Source organism: Guyanagaster necrorhizus (assembly GCF_019112545.1).
Source record: "Guyanagaster necrorhizus MCA 3950 unplaced genomic scaffold BT62scaffold_10, whole genome shotgun sequence".
In the NCBI taxonomy this organism is placed as follows: Eukaryota; Fungi; Basidiomycota; class Agaricomycetes; order Agaricales; family Physalacriaceae; genus Guyanagaster; species Guyanagaster necrorhizus.
Window position 1 is genome coordinate 895,465 of NW_025064889.1, and position 18,440 is coordinate 913,904.

At 35.6% G+C, this 18,440-nt stretch overlaps 1 protein-coding gene across 1 annotated transcript; it reads left to right on the forward strand.

Annotated features, from left to right (window-relative positions):
- Window positions 1–2,164: 2,164 nt before the first annotated feature.
- BT62DRAFT_893084 (uncharacterized protein) lies at window positions 2,165–2,323 on the forward strand (the record flags this gene model as incomplete). The annotated part of the gene is made up of 1 exon (XM_043183132.1): window positions 2,165–2,323. A coding segment is annotated over one exon (159 nt), but the record flags the coding sequence as incomplete, so codon positions are not given.
- Between the last annotated feature and the right edge of the window lie 16,117 nt (window positions 2,324–18,440).

Here is an 18,440-nt window from a genome sequence, read left to right on the forward strand (position 1 = left end):
AAATCAAAAAAAAAATAGCCTCTCTTTAAAATTAAATGCAATGAATTTAGAACTGCAGTCTGCTGAAAAATCTGTCTCATTTTTAAAAGCTTTGAACAAATCTATGGCTGAGACTATATAAAAACTACTTCTCTTACTATTCATATAGAATTTTAGTGTATTCTCTTATATTTGGCTACTACTTTTGACTGGGATACTCAATAAATTGATGTAAAGACTGTCTTTCTTTATAGTCTCTTACCTGAGAATGAAACTCAATATATGAAACAACCCAAGAGATTTGAGGAACCTAGTAAGAAGAACTGAGTCTGAGAGCTTCAACATAAATTATATAGAATGAAGCAGAGTGGTCATATATAGAATCAGACTATGAATGAAACCATACTATTTTAAGGTTTTATATGTCTCAGCAGTGAGTACTGCATCTAGTATAGAAGATTGCTGCTGAAGTTGTCATAGCCATCATATATATTAAAAACTTCCTTTTTATAGCCAGTTTGAAGGAGAAGAACAAGTGATTTAAGCATCAAATGCAACAGAAATAGACAATCTCAAATCTAAATAAAACAAAGTTCTGTATCAAAATCATTATATCCAGAAACTGCACCAATAAAACTATCTCATTCTTTCAGACTGCTCTTATCAATAGAATCACCTCTCAATATAATCAAAAGAACATTCACTCCATTACAACTTTTATAGACTCAGATCTGAAACTCTGTCACTATGATCTCTCTCACTTATCTGCAGAAAATCAAACTATTCTACAGAAACCACTCTATTGTTCACTTATAAAATTATTTATCTATCTTGCAATTGAAACTAAATTAGACATTGCATATACAGTCCAATAATTTTCATGCTTTCTTGATTGCTTTATCTTTATCCATTAGAATGCTGCTATATCAACATCAAAAACAATATAATAGACTGTTTTATTAAAGTCTTATAATCTGCACAATTCACTCACCTTATTATATTTATTTTAGATAACAAAGTAACAGTGCCACTCAGATCTCTACAGTATACAAAGAGGACATTTTCATTATGCTGCTTCAGTTCATCTGTAATACTGCATCATAAATTGAGATTGTTATCTTACAGATTCTATATATTTATAGAGCTCAGATTTTAAAAAGTCTCACATTTAGTTCACCAATCCACTACATATTTTACAGATAAAAATTTAATTATTGAGAAAGTCTAAAAATTCACAATTAGCTAAACTCATTAAAGCTATTGGAAAAACTATTAGAGCCAGTTAAAAAGCTACAACAGAACCAGTAAAGTCTATAACAAGAAAGAAACTCTTCTTAAAGAAAATGAATTTAATTGAGACATTATCTCAATTTCTGATGATACATCAGATCTTAACAAACTTTCTGGATTGGAAAATAAAGATCTGAAAATACATTTACCACAGACTTTAGAAAAAGATACTATAGAAGTGGATTTTATTAAATTCTTTACTCTTGCAATTGAAAAAAATACATAAACTAAAAATTCACAGAAATAGTTACCTACTGCAGTCATACAGCTAGTCATAGAAACTATAACTCTTAATTAAAAAAATAATATCTCTGAAAATATATATTTATTTGCTTTAATTAGACTGGCAAATCATGCTAAGTCTGATTACCAAAAGAAAGTTTGAAACTAAAAACCTGTCTACTATACTAAAGTATCAATTAAGGATGCTTTAATAGCCTAAAACATATATGAAAGAATGATGGATTCCACAGTTACATTATTGCAACATGAATTATTTTCTCTGTTATCTAAAATCTGTGATATGATAAAAGACAATATCATCAAATAAAAGGTTTCACTTACTATTGAGCATTTTAAGAATAATATTTTATACACTGAATCTGATATAATCAAGATCAATGTGCTTCTGAACAATTTTAAAATTAAAACTATGCTACTCTATAAAGCCTCTATTTCAGTAGTTCAAATTTTTGAATAGAAGCACATAGAAAAATTTTATGAAGTACTTTCTGAGAGATTCTTTATATTATAAGATCCCTATGAGGCCTACTTAAAGAAAGAAAAAAAAATAGATCTATTTAAGTGTGCAACAGAATTTATCATCTTAAAATCAATAATGTCAGTGGTAGATCATCAATTAAAAATCAAATGCATTATTGACTCAGACTTATAAGTCATTTTAATGTCTGAAGTAGTCTGTCATAATCTGAAATTATTTTATAACTCTACTGTGATAATAAACATGCAGTCAGCTAATAGAACATTGAATAGTTTGTTAGAGCTTGCAAGAAATGTTGCATTTTTATTTGAAGAGATTACTTTATATTTGTAAATATATATTATATAGTAATCAGTATATGATATTTTATTCAGTTAGTCATTTGATATGCTTACTCAAAGTATCATCTGAAATTATGAAAACTAGAATGAATGACTCTTATAAAGAAAATAATTTTTGATTAGAGGGTCAGCTAAATGATCAAGAGGAAGTAGCCTTAGTCATTGAATCAGACAAAGAACACCATTCTATCATCACTACATATGTTATTTGTTTTAAATTTAAAAATTTACAACTATCAGTTCAATATTTGATAGCTTGCAACCCTCTTAAAGTCAATATTCTCATCTTGCTCAGTAAAAAAGTCAACAATAGACTCTTAAACCATTTTTGGACTATCCCTAAATTTAAAATTTAAAAAAAAACATACTTATATATATGTAATAACCAGCTATAGAAACACAATTTCATTCAGTTACACAACCTTTTGAGTACATATACAGTCTATATGGCTCAAATATAAATGATGATACCAATTATAAACTCTGGTTTGACAAAGTAATGGCTATATATGCTAGTAAAAAGTATAAATCTATAGCTTTAAAGACAAAGCTAATACTAACCACTCTACTCAGAAAATTTAGAATAGTTCACAATATTAAAGGGAATCTGTTACATGCATGCTGATAGCCTCTGTGTCATCTCAACTAACTATAAATTCAATCATCAAGTTTCACCAGACTCTGCTTGTTTTCTATTATCTACTAATTTTATTTTACTATTATCATTTCACATCTGTATTTCACATTGTAGTATCTAGACTCTGAATATAGTAGCAAACAGCTGACATTAGAATCCAATAGATTCTGACTCAGAATTAACTACTGTTAGTATATAAACTATATACAATCATTGTAATTACTCAGTTTGAATATCAATTTGAATAGCCATTTACACTTTGTGCTTATTTCAGTTTCTCTTTATCTTATTTATTGTATTCTGCTTCAAAAGACATTCCTCTTTACTCCTCTAATGAAACTCTATTCTGTCAATCCAAATTCCTTGAGCCTCAACTCAAGGGTAACATTGTCAATAGCTTTGTTAATATCTATGCATTCTGCTGATCTCTGTGCATACACTCAAGCCCAATTGATTGGCACATTTCTAACAGTATATTTGAACTCAAACAGCTAACTCTGAACAAACTCAATCCAGTCACTCCAACATATTTTTCATAAAAGACATTCTGGTCTCCACCTTAAAGAAACAACCAGACATGTTTGGATTAGTCTTTAGTGGAGGACAACTCTTCTATAGAGAAATCTACATCCACTCTAGCTTCACTCTCCACTAACTCAACTATAATGATTCTTTTAATCCTTAAATTAATTATTGAAAGTCTAATGCAAATACTTTCATTACAAAGTTTTTATTTCACAAACTTTTTATATGTAAAATATTTCCATTATTTGCAAAATATATACATTGTTTGTGATGTCTTTGTATTATTTGCAATTTTTTTATATTATTTGTAAATTTTTCATATTTCTAGCAAAGTTTTTACTTTGCACATAAATAGTTTACTATATGCAAACTTTCTCTTTAAAAAAAAACTATGATTATAGTATACATGTGGCATCTTAATGTGGCCCACAAGGTCTATTGCAATACATATATCAGATTGGCTGTAGATGCCTAAGCTTTTCACAGCTGGCATATAAGAGTAATAGGCTACAGAGGACTAACCATGTGTTTAGTTAGATGTTTGTAAGGAATATTAAAAGAGCTAGCATACTATTAGCTATGCAAACTTTTAAATATACTAAATTTACTAAAAGTCTCACAATCTTGAAGGCTTCATGTAATAAAAAATTCACTATGCTTACTAAGCTAGTATAGTAATTACAAAGGCTGTTTAAATATTATATATTTAGTATTAGTAAACAGATAGCATAAGTAGTGTACAAAAGAAGAGAAGAAAAAAAAACAATATGAAGGTTACTTGATAATTATCCTAAACTGTATATCAGTACAACACCCCTCTAATAAAATTAATTTCACAGACCATCTACAGATTAATACCCTTTGACTGAGAGCACTATAGCATCTTAATAACTTTATGAGACTTGTATATGACAATAGCAAACTTATTAATTTGCAAAATATTAGCTTGTCTTGCTTCATTCTCAAAAACACAGAAGGAATCTATTGCTCTTGCATATTATCCTCACTCTGCTTAGACCTAACAAAAGACTTTGAAAAGTAACTAGACAACACTAACAATTTCTCTAGACTCTACTAGAATCATATATAAGATTTTGACAATAAAAGAAAAGTTTATGAATATACTGTGAGTCACTATAAACAATTCAGAGCTTTATACTCTTGTAGCTACTCCTTACTACACTTCTTTGGAGATTAGTCACCATATGAAGGTATACAACTAGACTTGCTTGAACCAGCCTTTAGATTCTGTGTTTTGATTTCACTTACTGTTAGAGGTTTTGTGTTTTTTACCTGCAGAGAGTCTGACTCAAATAATTTCTGATTTATCAATATTATGCCTCTTGGTCTCACTAATGCTCTGGTGACATTCCAACATTTTGTGAATGATATATTCTCTGATATGCTCAACATATCAGTAGTGGTCTATCTTGACAATATCCTCATATATTCTGACAATCTCAAATTCTACTATCACTTTATATACAAATATAGCAATATCATTATTTCTCTTATATGACTCATTCACAAAGGAATTTCACAGAAATTTGATGATAAATGCATGGCTGTCTTCAACAAATTGAAACAGGCCTTTACACATGTCTTCATTCTTACTCACTGGATCTCTGATTGAAGAATAATGGTAAAGACTGATGTTTTCAACTATGCAATTGCAGCTATTCTCTCTATCTATCTTGAAGATGGTGAAATTCATCCTATCACTTTCTGCTCCTAGAGTCTTCACAATGCTAAACTCAACTATGACACTCATAACAAAAAGCTTCTGGCTATCTTTAAAGCTTTTAAACATTGGTGCCACTATCTTAAAGACTCTGCAGACTCTATCAATATTATAACAGACTATAAGAACCTTGAATACTTTGCCACTATTAAGATTCTGACCTGCTGATAGATCTGCTAATCTGAATACCTATTTCAGTTCAATCTAGTAATCTGGTTCTCCCTAAGAAAACTTGGTGGAAAACTGAATGCATTCACTAAACAATGAGATATTTACTTTAAAGAAAGAGATAGCCAATATGCTCAAGTCAATTCTCATAATTTCCAACCTGTTTCATCTGAGAACAACCTTCTATATCACTCTGTGCAATTTATCTTGAAGGCTCTACTCTCTAAGCTAATGCCATTATGAACATTGACAAGCTTCATGTCAACATTAAAAAAGTACAACTCTCTGACCCTACATTCTCTGATTGCCTCTACCAGACCAAACCCACTTTTAAATCCTCTTTCTCTCAGTGGTCTATTGATAAATCTGATATCTTTCACTTTAAAGGCCATATCTATATTCTAGAATCCAATGATCTTCATCTCTATATACTACAGAACAATCACAATCACATTCTAGCAGACTACTTTAATCAAAACTGAATATTAGAGCTAATCTGATAGAATTACATCTGGCTAAGGGTGCATGAATATATTCAACACTATATTAAGTCATACACAGTTTATGGGCATAAAAAGACATCTAGACACTGTCTTTATAGGTTGCTCAAACTTCTACTGGTTTCTAAACAGCTATGAGATTTTATTTCTATAGATTTTATTAAACAACTATCAGACTCTAATAGATTCACCACCATTCTAGTAGTCATTGATCAGGCTAGCAAGTAAGCCATCTTTATTCTCACTCAGGACATTATTAATTCTGCAGAATTTATCTAACTTTTTGTTATCCATGTCTTCTCTAAGCATAGAGTATCCAGCTATATCACTTCTGACTGCAGCTTTAAATTCATTTCCCAGTTTATTCATGCTCTAGTCATAGTCTTTAACATGAAACTCCATTTTACTTTCAGTTATCATCTGGAGGCTAACAGACAAACCAAACATACAAACTAAACTCTAGAGCAATACATCTGCATTTACTGCTTCTACCAACAGGACAACAGAAACACTCTCTTATTTATTGCTGAATTTGCCTACAACAATGCCTCTAACATCTCTACTAGAATCTCTCTATTCTTCATAAACAAAGATTACCACTCTAATATTACTGTTCATTCTAAATGAGACATCATCTCCACTCAGATTTAAGACTTTGCAGTCAATCTTGATGAGCTTTATTAAGTACTAAAAGATGAAATTTCCAAAGCCCAGTCTTGTTATAAGGCTCAAGCAGACAAGCATCAGATTTCAACACTCTTATTCAAGATAGACAACAAGGTTTATCTCAGTTCCAAACATATCAAGATTACTTATCCAATCAGAAAATTCTCTGAGAAATACTTTAGTCTTTTTAAAATTCTAGCTCAATCTGACTCCCTCTCATTCACTCTCATTCACTCACCAGACCTCTGATCTATTTATTCAGTCTTTCACATATTACAGCTGGAACTTATAGAGAAAAATATCATTTCTAACTAAACTCAATCTCCACTGCCTTCAGTCAAAGTGTTAGATCCAAGCTGCACATGATCTTAGATACATGATAAACTGATATCACTTCACACTTCAAGTGGAATGACAGAGTTCACTGATGTGAATATAGATCATGATGTGATAAGATCTTAAAGATTAGCTTGAGAGTAAAATAGTGTATGAATAAACTTTAACTTGAAGCTGAGTTCCTCCAGCAAGAGCAAGCCTGCTTAAATACCATTACAAGTCATGCTAAGTATACTACTTTCTATTGTATATTTCTGGGTTCCTATACCCATTGTTCTTAGGTATTACTATTGTATACAAAAGGATGATTGTGCATCATTAAGAGTTAGTCACTGTGTTGAAGAACAATAACAGATTGGCTTGTTGTGATGACTAAGCTTCTCTCAGTTCTAAGTGCTTGTCTTAGCACTCTGACTAAGCATAAATAAGAGTCAAATCATGCATGAAGAGAAAGAAAGAGGAAAAATCATAATATTATCCTCTCCTTAAGACCATCATCTCAATAGCTTAATTTAGGAATAGTTTATAATTGCAAATTGCAGTTGCTGCATTCATCTTATTTACTCACTGGTTCAATTCTAGTTTGTAGCCCTTTCAACTGATAAGATAATCAATAGTTGTCATTGATCCACTGCCTTTAGCTCTGACTTTTCAGAGTTTATGATTCAGGATTTGGTTGATCTCATAATGTTCTTCATCATCAATTAGGTCAGGTGGTAAAAAAGGAGGTTGTTATTGGTTGGGAAATATAGAGGCAATGTATAGCATCAATAATGTTTTATTGAAGATGTCATGAATCTTCTAATGAGTTGAGAGACAGAGTTTATATACAGAAGCATCAACTTTGGTAAGTATGAAGAATAGCTCTGTCTATTTGTTGGACAATTTCTTCTTTGAGCAAGGGAGGTGAAGGTTGATTGTATCAAGCTAGACCTTGTTATTTATTTTATATATGTGTGTGAGCCAGTGGTGTTTATTATATTGCTTTTTTATTACTGATGCTGCTTTTTCTAAGGCAATGCAGGTTTTGTTGTGAATGGTAATTATTATCATCACAAAGTTGGTTGAGGCCAGAGTTGTGATATAAGTAGTTTTGATCTGAGAAATGTTGAGATTATGTCTGAAATTAATGAAAAACAGAGATTTGCCAGTTGCCAAATATACTTAATTATTATGCTAGAAGGCTGCAAGAGCCAACCATTTGACCCAGTCATCTTAGCAGTAATTGATAAAGAGTCACAGATACTTTTTGACCTCTTGATTGACTTGTTCTGTCTGGCCATCAGTCTGCAGATGATATGCAGTGAAGGTGTTTTGTTGGATGTTTAGTAGTTTGTATAAATCATCCATGAATTTGAATATGAATTGTGGTCCTCTGTCAGAGATCATAACTTGGGGCATCTTGTATTTTGCATAGACTTTATCTCAAAGGATTTTTGCTCATTCTTCAGATGTTAACTCCATTGAACATATGATCAGTATAATCACTTTTAAGAATCTATCAACTATGACAATGATAGTATCATAGCCATTGCACTCTGAAAGTCCTGTGACTATATCAACTGAGATATAGATCCAGAGTGACTGAGATATTTTATTTGAGTGAAGTGATGCTGCCTTCAGTTGAGTTGCAGCCTTTTTCTGTTGACAGATCTTATACTCTTTTATATAGCATTCAACATCTTATCCTATTTTTGGCCACCAGTACTTTTGTAGGATTAATTCCTTAATCTTGGTGATTCCTGAGTGTCTTCGAGTGGCATGATTATAGTAGATGGCAATAATCTCATCTCATAGTCTCTGGTCTCATGGAATATAGATTCACCCATCATAGCAGATCAGTCCTTCTTCTTTTGTCATTTCTTGTTTATAATTCAGAGATAAGACTATGTGCTGATCCTATTTACTAAAATCTCTGATCATACTCTTGATTCATTTGTGGATCTCTTTTTTAGTTGGCATGATCATAGTATAGAAGTGCTCAGACTTTAGCAGTATTACCCCTTCATTATCCTATCCTCTCTAATCATGATCTGCTCTTCAGCTAAGGAGATTGGCCTTCTTGTTTGCTGTTCCCACTTTGTGATGCAGAGTATAGAGATATTGGCTTAGCTTCATTATCTAATAGGCTTGTCATTGATTCAACTTCTGTGGCTGCTGGAAATATCTGAGATTTTGATGGTCCATCCAAATCTCAAAGGTCTGAGTGGCATCAATAAGGTAATGCTGCCATTCCTTCAGGGTGAGCATTATTGCCAGTAGCTCCTTGTCATAAATTTTATAGTTCTGTTCTATCACTGTCAGAGCTTTAGAGAGAAAAGTGACTGGTCTTCATCTTCCACTCTGCTCCTATGAGAGAATGGCTCTGATTGCTCCTTCACTTGAGTTAGCTTCTACTCAGAATTTCTCATCCTGGTCTGGGATGGCCAACACTACATCTTCTGCTAAGTGATGTTTTAAGTCTTCAAATGCTGTCTGTTATGATAGATCTCAGGTCCAGGAGATGTTACCAGTCAGCTGCATCATTGGCTGGATGACTTTGCTGTAGTCTCATATAAACTGTCAGTAAAAAGTTGTGAATCCTAGGAAGGATTAGAGTTCCTTCTTTTTTGTTAGTTCTAGCCACTCCACTACTCCTGCAACTTTGATGGGATCCATCCAGATACTCCCTTTGCTGATGATAACCCCCAAATATTCTATTTCTAAGACTTTGAACTTGCACTTTTCAGCCTTCAGAAAGAGTTTATATCTTCTCATTAGTGTAAGTATTTGTCATACCAGTCTCTTGTGCTTCTCCTTCATTTTCAACAAGATGAGAATATCATTGAGATAGATGATGACCTTCCCAGTAGTGATGAGATCTTTAAAGATGTCATTCATCATCCATTGAAAAGTGGCAGAGGAGTTTGTCAACCCAAAGAACATAACCATTGGCTTGAATAACCCTTAGTTGGTTTTAAAAGCAGCTTTCTATTTATCACCCTCCTTGATTCATACATTATTGTACTCTCAATGAACATTCAGCTTGATATAGTATTTGGCCCCTCTGAGCTTGTCCATTAATTCAGAGATCAAGAGAAGTGGATAGCAGTTCTTGATCATCATTTCATTGAGTTTTCAATAATCTTAGATCAGCCAGAGCTTGCCATCCTTCTTTTTGATGAAGAAGAATGGTGAGGCCATCAGAGATTTGAATGGCTGAATCCTTCTACTGGATAGATTCTCATTCAGAAACTTATCAAGTTTCTGCTGTTTGTTGTTTCTGAGGAGATATGTTTTGCAGTCAAGGTTGGCATTGGCATTAGGTATTAGTTTGATGGTATAGTCTCATGGCTTTAGCTCTGAGAGCTCATTAAAGCTCTCCTTTTTGAACAGATCTGTTGAAGTAGCACACCCTCTATGTCACTCTTACCTTACATAATCATAGCTACCAATATTAGAGATTGAAAGTCAATGCTTACTAGCTTTTGACTTTCAACTCCAGGTATGTATTACATACTATTTATAACTACTAGCTTTTGACTTTTGACTCCAGATCTGGCTTTTCCCACTGCACTACATAACCTGCTTTCAACAGATTATAAGCCTCATGTCTTACTAAGCTAAGCAATTTTTTTGTTCTCTCTCACAAACTATTCACTAGATGTTGAAGTCTCACCCACTTTCCTAAGGAATATCACTATCTATTTGGAAGTCATCATGGGCCTCCACACACTCTTTAACCTCAATGGTCTTTTTTTTTTCTCATATCACAATGAATGACTCAGATGTTATCAACACCATCAAATGTGGTTTTCTCAACCTCTACACTGGCAACTAGAACCACTTTGCACCTTCATTTGAGACCTACATATGCATCAAGGGGCTATTTGGCCACTTTGATGGCACCAAGGAGCCATCAGAGCAAGCTGACCCTAGTGAACCCATAAAGCTCAAAAAGAAGGAGACAAAAGCTTACCTTCAAGCTTATTCATCTGCAGCAGAATACCTCTGGCTTTGCATTGATGAATCACAGCACACTCATATCAGTCTTCTTATGAGTAAGCCTACAGCTATATGGTCGAAACTGAAAGACATTCACCAACAGCAAAAACCAAGCACCTGTTTCAATATCTACAATGTCTTATTCAGCATTTGGAAGGATGATGAAAAGTCTCTCTCTACTCTCATTAGATGTGTCTCACAAGCTATACAAGACATCAAAGCACTCTACTCTGAAAAGTTCACCATCAATCAACTCAATGAAGAGCTTCAATCTATGACTCTTATCTATGCCCTCCCATCTGATTATGACAATTTTATGTCATCAGTCCTTCTCCTCTATTCCCTCAGTCTCAACAAACTTGTTGCTGCCTTCCACACTGAAGAGATGCAGCACTGCTCTCATGACACCACTTCAGCAACATTATTCAAAGTGAGCACTGTCAGAGTCCAAGCCACTCATGTGGCATCATCTGATACCACCTGCAGCTGGTGCATCAACTCTGAACATACCAAGAAGGAGTGTTTCAGAAAAAAGAAAGCCAAGGAGTGAGCTATACAGCATGTCCAGGAACATCAGAATATAAAATCAGGCAAGAAGGTGGGAGAGGCAAAGACAGAGAAGTTAAACATTGTGAAAGAGACTACCAGCCAAGCAAGTATTGATCTTTTGTCCCCAGCATCATCTAACTGGAATACAGACACAGGCACTTTATCTCATATGAGCCATCATCGAGACTGGTTTCATATCTGAACACCACATGTGGTTCCAATTTGGTTAGTGGATAATTCAATTATTTATTTGGCAGGCATGAAAACAGTTGTGTTTGAGCCTAAAGAGAAGAATAGAGAGGTCTATGAGGCTGTCAAGTTTCAGAATGTACTGCATGTATTCAATCTTCACAATAACTTGCTTTCACCCTTCCATCTTACACATCATAAGGGATATAAGATCAACATAGCTAGATCATTGGTCCAGTTCCTTCAAGACAAAGCACTTCATTTCTCAGCTACTGTCAATGATAACAATATTAGATATCTTAATGGCACTACTCACACTATAAGGCCAGTAACCTCAAGTACTGCAAGCACCTGTCCACTTGACCTGACTCTATGGCATCAATGAACCTGTTACAGAAGCATAAACATTATCTAGGACATGTACAAGAATTAGCTTGTCTTAAATATGAAGATGAACAATATGCAATCCAATCCTGATCCAATTTGTGAACCTTGTCTTATGGGCAAGCACAGGTGACATAATATTCCTCAAGAGCCCTCATTCCTTTCAACACACCCTCTTGCAATTGTATTCTCTGATCTTAAGGGACCTATGCCAGTTGCTACACCAGAAGGTTATCACTACTGGATCACTTTTATATAAGGTGCTCTGCAGTTTTGAGCTGTTGCTTTGCTAAAGTACAAGAGTGATGCTCTGGCTGAATTTAAATGCTACAAAGCCTATGCTAAAAATTTTTATAGCTTGAAGATCTTAGAAGAGCAAGACAATAGTGGAGAAGAGTATATGGATCATGAATTTGATCAGTTATGTATAGAAGAAGGAATATCAAGGTGCCATACTGAGCCTGATGAGCCTCATCAAAATAGAATTGCAGAACATGCAAATTGTGATATTGCTGAAGGGGCTATTACTATGCTCTATGAAGCTTGTCTTTCTTTCTCTTTCTGAGGACTAGCAGTGCTTGCATTTATATACATGCATAACTGTTGTTCTACAGCACCACTTTCTAAAACAACACCATATACTAGCTGGCATAAGAAGAAATCTGATGTCTCTAACTTGCATGTCTTTAGCTGCTTAGCTTATATCCATGTCAAAAAGAACAAGTGACAAGGTCTTCAGCCATGCACCATCAAATGCATATTTGTTGGATATCCATCAGGTACAAAGATATGGAAGTGCTGGAACTCTGTAACTAAAAAGTTTATCATATCAAGCTATGTTGTTTTTGATAAGTGAGTGTTTCCAGGAAATACAAACTCTTATCAACTCTTTCAGTGATCTATTTTCTCCACTCTCAAATCTGTCAGATTCTCCTATGCTGTCTGATCAAGGGGGAGACCTTAACAATGATGATCTTCTACCTCTAGAAAATCCTCCAGCACCAAATCCCTCATCTCCTCTAAGACCACCACCTCTAACAGACCTAAGCAAATATGAATACAGAATGCATGACAATAGCTTATATGATCCTGGCCCTGGTTATGGTCATGGAATGCACCAAAATATTAACAATGATGATCATGCAAGAGATGCAGAAAATCAAGCACACACAGCCTTTATAGAAGACAAAACTATTCTTGAAGGCATAGCTTTCTCCAGCCAGACAATAGAGCACTTGATGATGGAGGAAGGACTGAAAGTTGCATTTGAAAGCATGACAGAAGCAGCTTACAAAGCATCTACACATGATGGTGAACTTAAATCCTTCCATGAAGCTATGAAATATTCACCAGAGGAAGCTGCAAGTTGGTATGAAGCTGCTATGCAAGAGATACAGGCACTCATTGAAAACAGTGTCTTCAAATTGGTGAAATACCCTCCAAATTGAAAGGCAGTTGGGAGTCACTGGGTATTCAAAGTGAAATGCAATGCTGATAGATCAATTAAGCACTATAAAGCAAGACTTGTTGCAAAGGGATACTCACAATGATCTGGCTTCGATTACACTGAAACCTTCTCTCCAATGCCAAAATAGGCTGCTCTATGAGCTGTCCTGGCACTTGGTGCCCTTGAGGATTTAGAGCTATGGAGTGTCAATATCTCATCAGCATTTCTCAATGGTGAGCTGACAGAAGAGATGTATATAGAGCAGCTAGAAGGTTTTGAGAAAAAAGGAAAAGAATGGGTCTGATATCTCTTCAAGTCTTTATACAGACTAAAGCAAGCTGAGAGAGAATGGCACAAAAAGCTACATGCAATATTGACCAATGCTATGGGTTTTGAACAGGTAAAATGTGAGCATAGTGTCTAGATTTACAAGAGGGACAGTGAGCATATCATCATTCCAGTCTTTGTTGATGACATGACTATTGCCACAAAGACACCAGATAGTGTTACAAAGGTCATCAATGATCTCAAGAAGCACTTCAAGCTTTGAGACTTGAGTCTAATGTCTTACCTTCTTGGTGTCAAGATCAAGCATGACTGAGCCAACTAAACACACACTCTCTCCCAGCACCAATACACCCTAGATATTCTGTAATGTGCAGGAATAGCTGACTACAACTCTATTCTGACACCTTTGGATCTAAACATAAAACTTACAGCAGATCAGTCTTTCAAAACACCAGAGGAATATGAGACAATACAGACAATCCCATACCTGAATGTGCTCAGCTCTGTGGCCTACCTCACTATTGCTACCAGGCCTAATGTTGTCTATTCTATGAGCATACTCTCATGATTCAGCAAAAACCCTGACACAGCCCATTGGAAAGCTCTCAAATGGCTATTATGCTATCTGAAGAGCACAGTTGACTATCACATTGTCTACTCTCCTGACTCTGAGTCAGATTCATCAGTCTTTGACTTCAAGACTTATTGTGATGCAGATCATGGGGGTGACAAAGATAGTGGGTATTCTACAAGTGGCTTCATTGTCAAAATGGGTACTGGAGCTATTTGCTGGATGAGTTGTCTTCAGGCATTTGTGACACTCTTAACAACAGAGACAGAATATGTTTCAGCTGTGTCTGCAGGTCAGAAAATCCTTTGGCTTCACAACTTATTCACAGAGTTTGGCTATTCACTCACCAATGCCTCAGTCCTCTATATCAACAATAAGTCTGCTCTGTCAGTTGCTCGAAACTCTGAACATCATGGCCAGGTCAAACATCTTGACCTTTGATTCTATTGGCTGCATGATGAAGTTGAAAAAGGGTGCATCTATGTGATCCACTTACAAACTGAAAATATGCCAGCTAATGTCTTGACAAAGAGATTAGGAAGAGAGAAGCTCAGACACATGATTATCTTACTTGGACTTGTCTCAATACCTCTGTAAACATGTTCAGTTGAGGGGGAGTGTTGAAGTAGTATGCTCTTCATGTCACTCTTATCTTATATAATCATAGCTACCAATACTGGAGATTGAAAGTCAATGCTTACTAGCTTTTGACTTTTGACTCCAGACCTGGCTTTCCCTGCTATGCTACACAATCTGCTCTCAACAAGATCTTGGTAATCTCTAGCCTAATTGAGTACCATCTCCTTGAATGTTTTCTCCTCTCTTCTCATGGCAGTCTTTGCTACTAGGTCATTTGTGTGATGTATCACCCATATGTGTAGAGCCTATTGAATGTCAATAGCAAGTATGGTTTCTCCATCCTCTATCTCCTCATCTCATCAATCTTTGGGGTCTTTATCTGGTAGCTCAAATAGAGTCTTCTGACATCTGCACCATGCAAATGTTATCCTTTCAGTCTTCCAATTGATGAGTGGATTGTGGTGGATGAGCCAGTCATGACCAAGAAATACTTTCTTGGTCCTGAGGTTGGTTACAGCTAAGTTGATTTGCTTGAAGTGATATCTGATCATAAGCTGTAGTTTGATGAATTTGGTTATTGAGTTGGCTTGATTTTTTGTTTCTGTCTGCATTATAAACTGAGATTGGTGCTGCAGTGACTTGAGTTAGAAGTCAGTGCTTATTGACAAAAGTGCGATTAATAGAACTGCTAGTACAGCTGCTATCAATCAGGATGGTTACTATGTGTATGAATCAGTTGGTAAGGGTTTTGATTTGGGCTTTGACTGTTAAGTCTCATTCCTGGGCCTTGATTTGTTGGACATATCTTCATGGATCATGTAGTTTATTAAGCCATTCTAAGGCCCAGCACCACTCCACATTCTTCATTCTCTTGATCATTTCATTGATGACTTCTTCTACCCCTGTTTTATGCACTCAATTTTTGAATACTACCTTAGCAGCCTCTTCTGTTGGTGCCTCCTTAATGGCTCTCCATATCTATTCAGTATCAAATAGTCTGAGCCATACCTTGGGGGTCTCTTCCCTTGTTTGGTCTATAGGCATTTGAGTTGGTTTCTTTGGTGATTCTTGAGCAGAGTGTGTAGTAGTGGAAGCAGATATATTCAAATGCATGCATAATTTAGACATATATATTCCTACAGGAGAGCTATCAGTCCATCCTATAGTTATCTCTGATGCTCTGCTATTCTTGGCTGATACAGTGGAATTGCTCACTGATCAGCCTCTTTTTTTATCTCCTCTACCTTCATTTCTGTTTCTAGTTCTTCAGCTTTCTTCTGTAATTTGGTGATTTGGGCCCTGATGTCTTTTTGAGTCCTCTTTTTCTTTGAGCAATCTTTCACCATGTAGCCCTTCTGTCTGCAATTGAAACACTTTTCTTTCTTTTTCATACAATTGATATCCATTGGTTTGTCAGTACTGGTATATGTAGTCTTAGTTCTGGTTTTTTGTGCAGTATAAGAGAATGTGGTGGCAGTGGTGGTCTTTGGGCTGTTTTTACCATTGAAAGAGATAAGCTTCTTTTTAGACATAATACTAGCATTAACAGCCTTCTGTCTGAGTTGTTCCTTATTCATTTCAGTGATCCGATCCTTTCAGACTTCATAACCCTTGGATATATTTATCCCAATATTAGAGATTATCGAAATATATGATAAGGGTACACTGAGTTTAAGGTACTTGACCATATACTCATCATCATCAGTGCTTTCTCACACTCCTGCTAGCATCTCTAATTATTCCAACTCATTAAAATATTTGCTCATGACTTTATCTCCTGCTATTTATAGGTCCTTTATTTTATTCTTATACATCTCTTGAATGGCTGAGTCGATAAATTTATCACATACCATTTATTTAAACACTAGCCACAATAGAAATTGATAGTGTTATCAGATGGTGGAATAGAGTGTTGGAGAAATCAGAGTCCACTATCATTTAGCCTTGCTTTTGAAGTACAAAGCAGTGAAGGCTATTTTGTTCATATCAGTTCCAAGGTATATGATGTATATCTCAAAATACTGCTTACAGTCAATCAGAAATCAATCAATATCATCAGATGCCCTTTTGAAGAGATAAGAGGTGCAGACAAGGTCCAGTTTGCATTGTATCATAGCTGCATTATGGGCCAGCATGCACATAGAGTTTGAATATTCATCAAAAGGGGGTAGATAAAGTTTGGCAGAGGGTCTAGAAATAGAATGGAGAGAGTTATCATTGGCAACAGGACTCCCTCATGAGGTGGTCTCCTTTTATATGATTATCCCATTTCAGATGGTGAAGCCTAACCATATTGCTTTGAGATCATCTTTAATTAGTTTCTTCTTTATTCCACTTCCTGTTGCTTCATCAGACAGTGGCTATCCCCTAAGTAATTGGCTTTCTGAGTCAGTCTAGGGATTGTAGAATCTGATGGGCCAAGTTGTCAGTTGAGGTCAGAGATGAGAGAGCCAAGTAGCTATGGATTGGACTAAAAGAGTGGAGTATGAATATTGGCTTTAGTTACTTTAGATGGATAGGGCCATATATATGGCTTGTTGTGAGGTTATGGGCAGTGATCAAGGCATTGGTTGGATGTTGAATCTTGACTTATATGCTAGTAGCCTCCAAAGCTGGTCTTCCAGGTGCCTGCCATTATAAGTGTCAATGGCATATTTAGTAGTAGCATACTGTAAAATGTTCCAATGTTTGTTGGATTCTGCATGAATGTATAACTGTTCCAGTTGCAATGCTAACCATTTAGTGTCATGCTATAAAAATGTTATCTCTATTTCATATAGGTTCTGATAATCTCCAACCCTTGTTTTCTGTATTTCTTCCTCCAATACTTCTTCATTCATGTCTTCTAAGATATAGTCTGTGAATCTATATAGTTCTTTGCTGCTCTCTGTTTTCTTATCTTCTTTGCTGTCAGCCTCACCATCCTCTTTGAGAAGGGAAGTGACAGGCTGATCAAAGATGCTCTCTCTGGAAGATTATATGATTGCTGGAGATCTGCTGCTCTGGCTAAGTACTTGGCCCAGCCTTAGAGGCTTGATTGATTGGGATGAGGATTGAGGAGGCCTGCTCAGAGACTGGCTCCAATTTTAGAGTCATACCTGTTGCTGCTGTGTGCTCACATTGCCTCCAGGTTCTCACTATAGATTCAGAAGTTTCTGTAGAAATTATTGTTGAGAAACTGATGAGTGATTCTACTTCTAAGATAGTCTTGAAGGGCATGGTCAGAGATATGGGCATTGAGAGATACTCATAACCTATAGTGGTCAAGGATAGACTGATCATCCAAGTGGACAGTATTGTGACTAGGAGTGTGCCTGGAAGGGGGATACTAAAGGGTTTCAAGGCTGGTGGTGCTTTAAGGGAGATAGAGGACTCTGTTTCTGTTTCCTCTTCAGTTGATCTTGCTTGAAGTGACAGTGCTGTAAGGTTCTGCCCATAGGTCACTGTCAGTAGTGCTGAGCTCTCTGAAAACTGAGATAGAGAGCTCAGAATGGAGACCATACCAGCCTGGAGAACTGCTTCTCAAGCAGGTGGCTTCAGCCTCT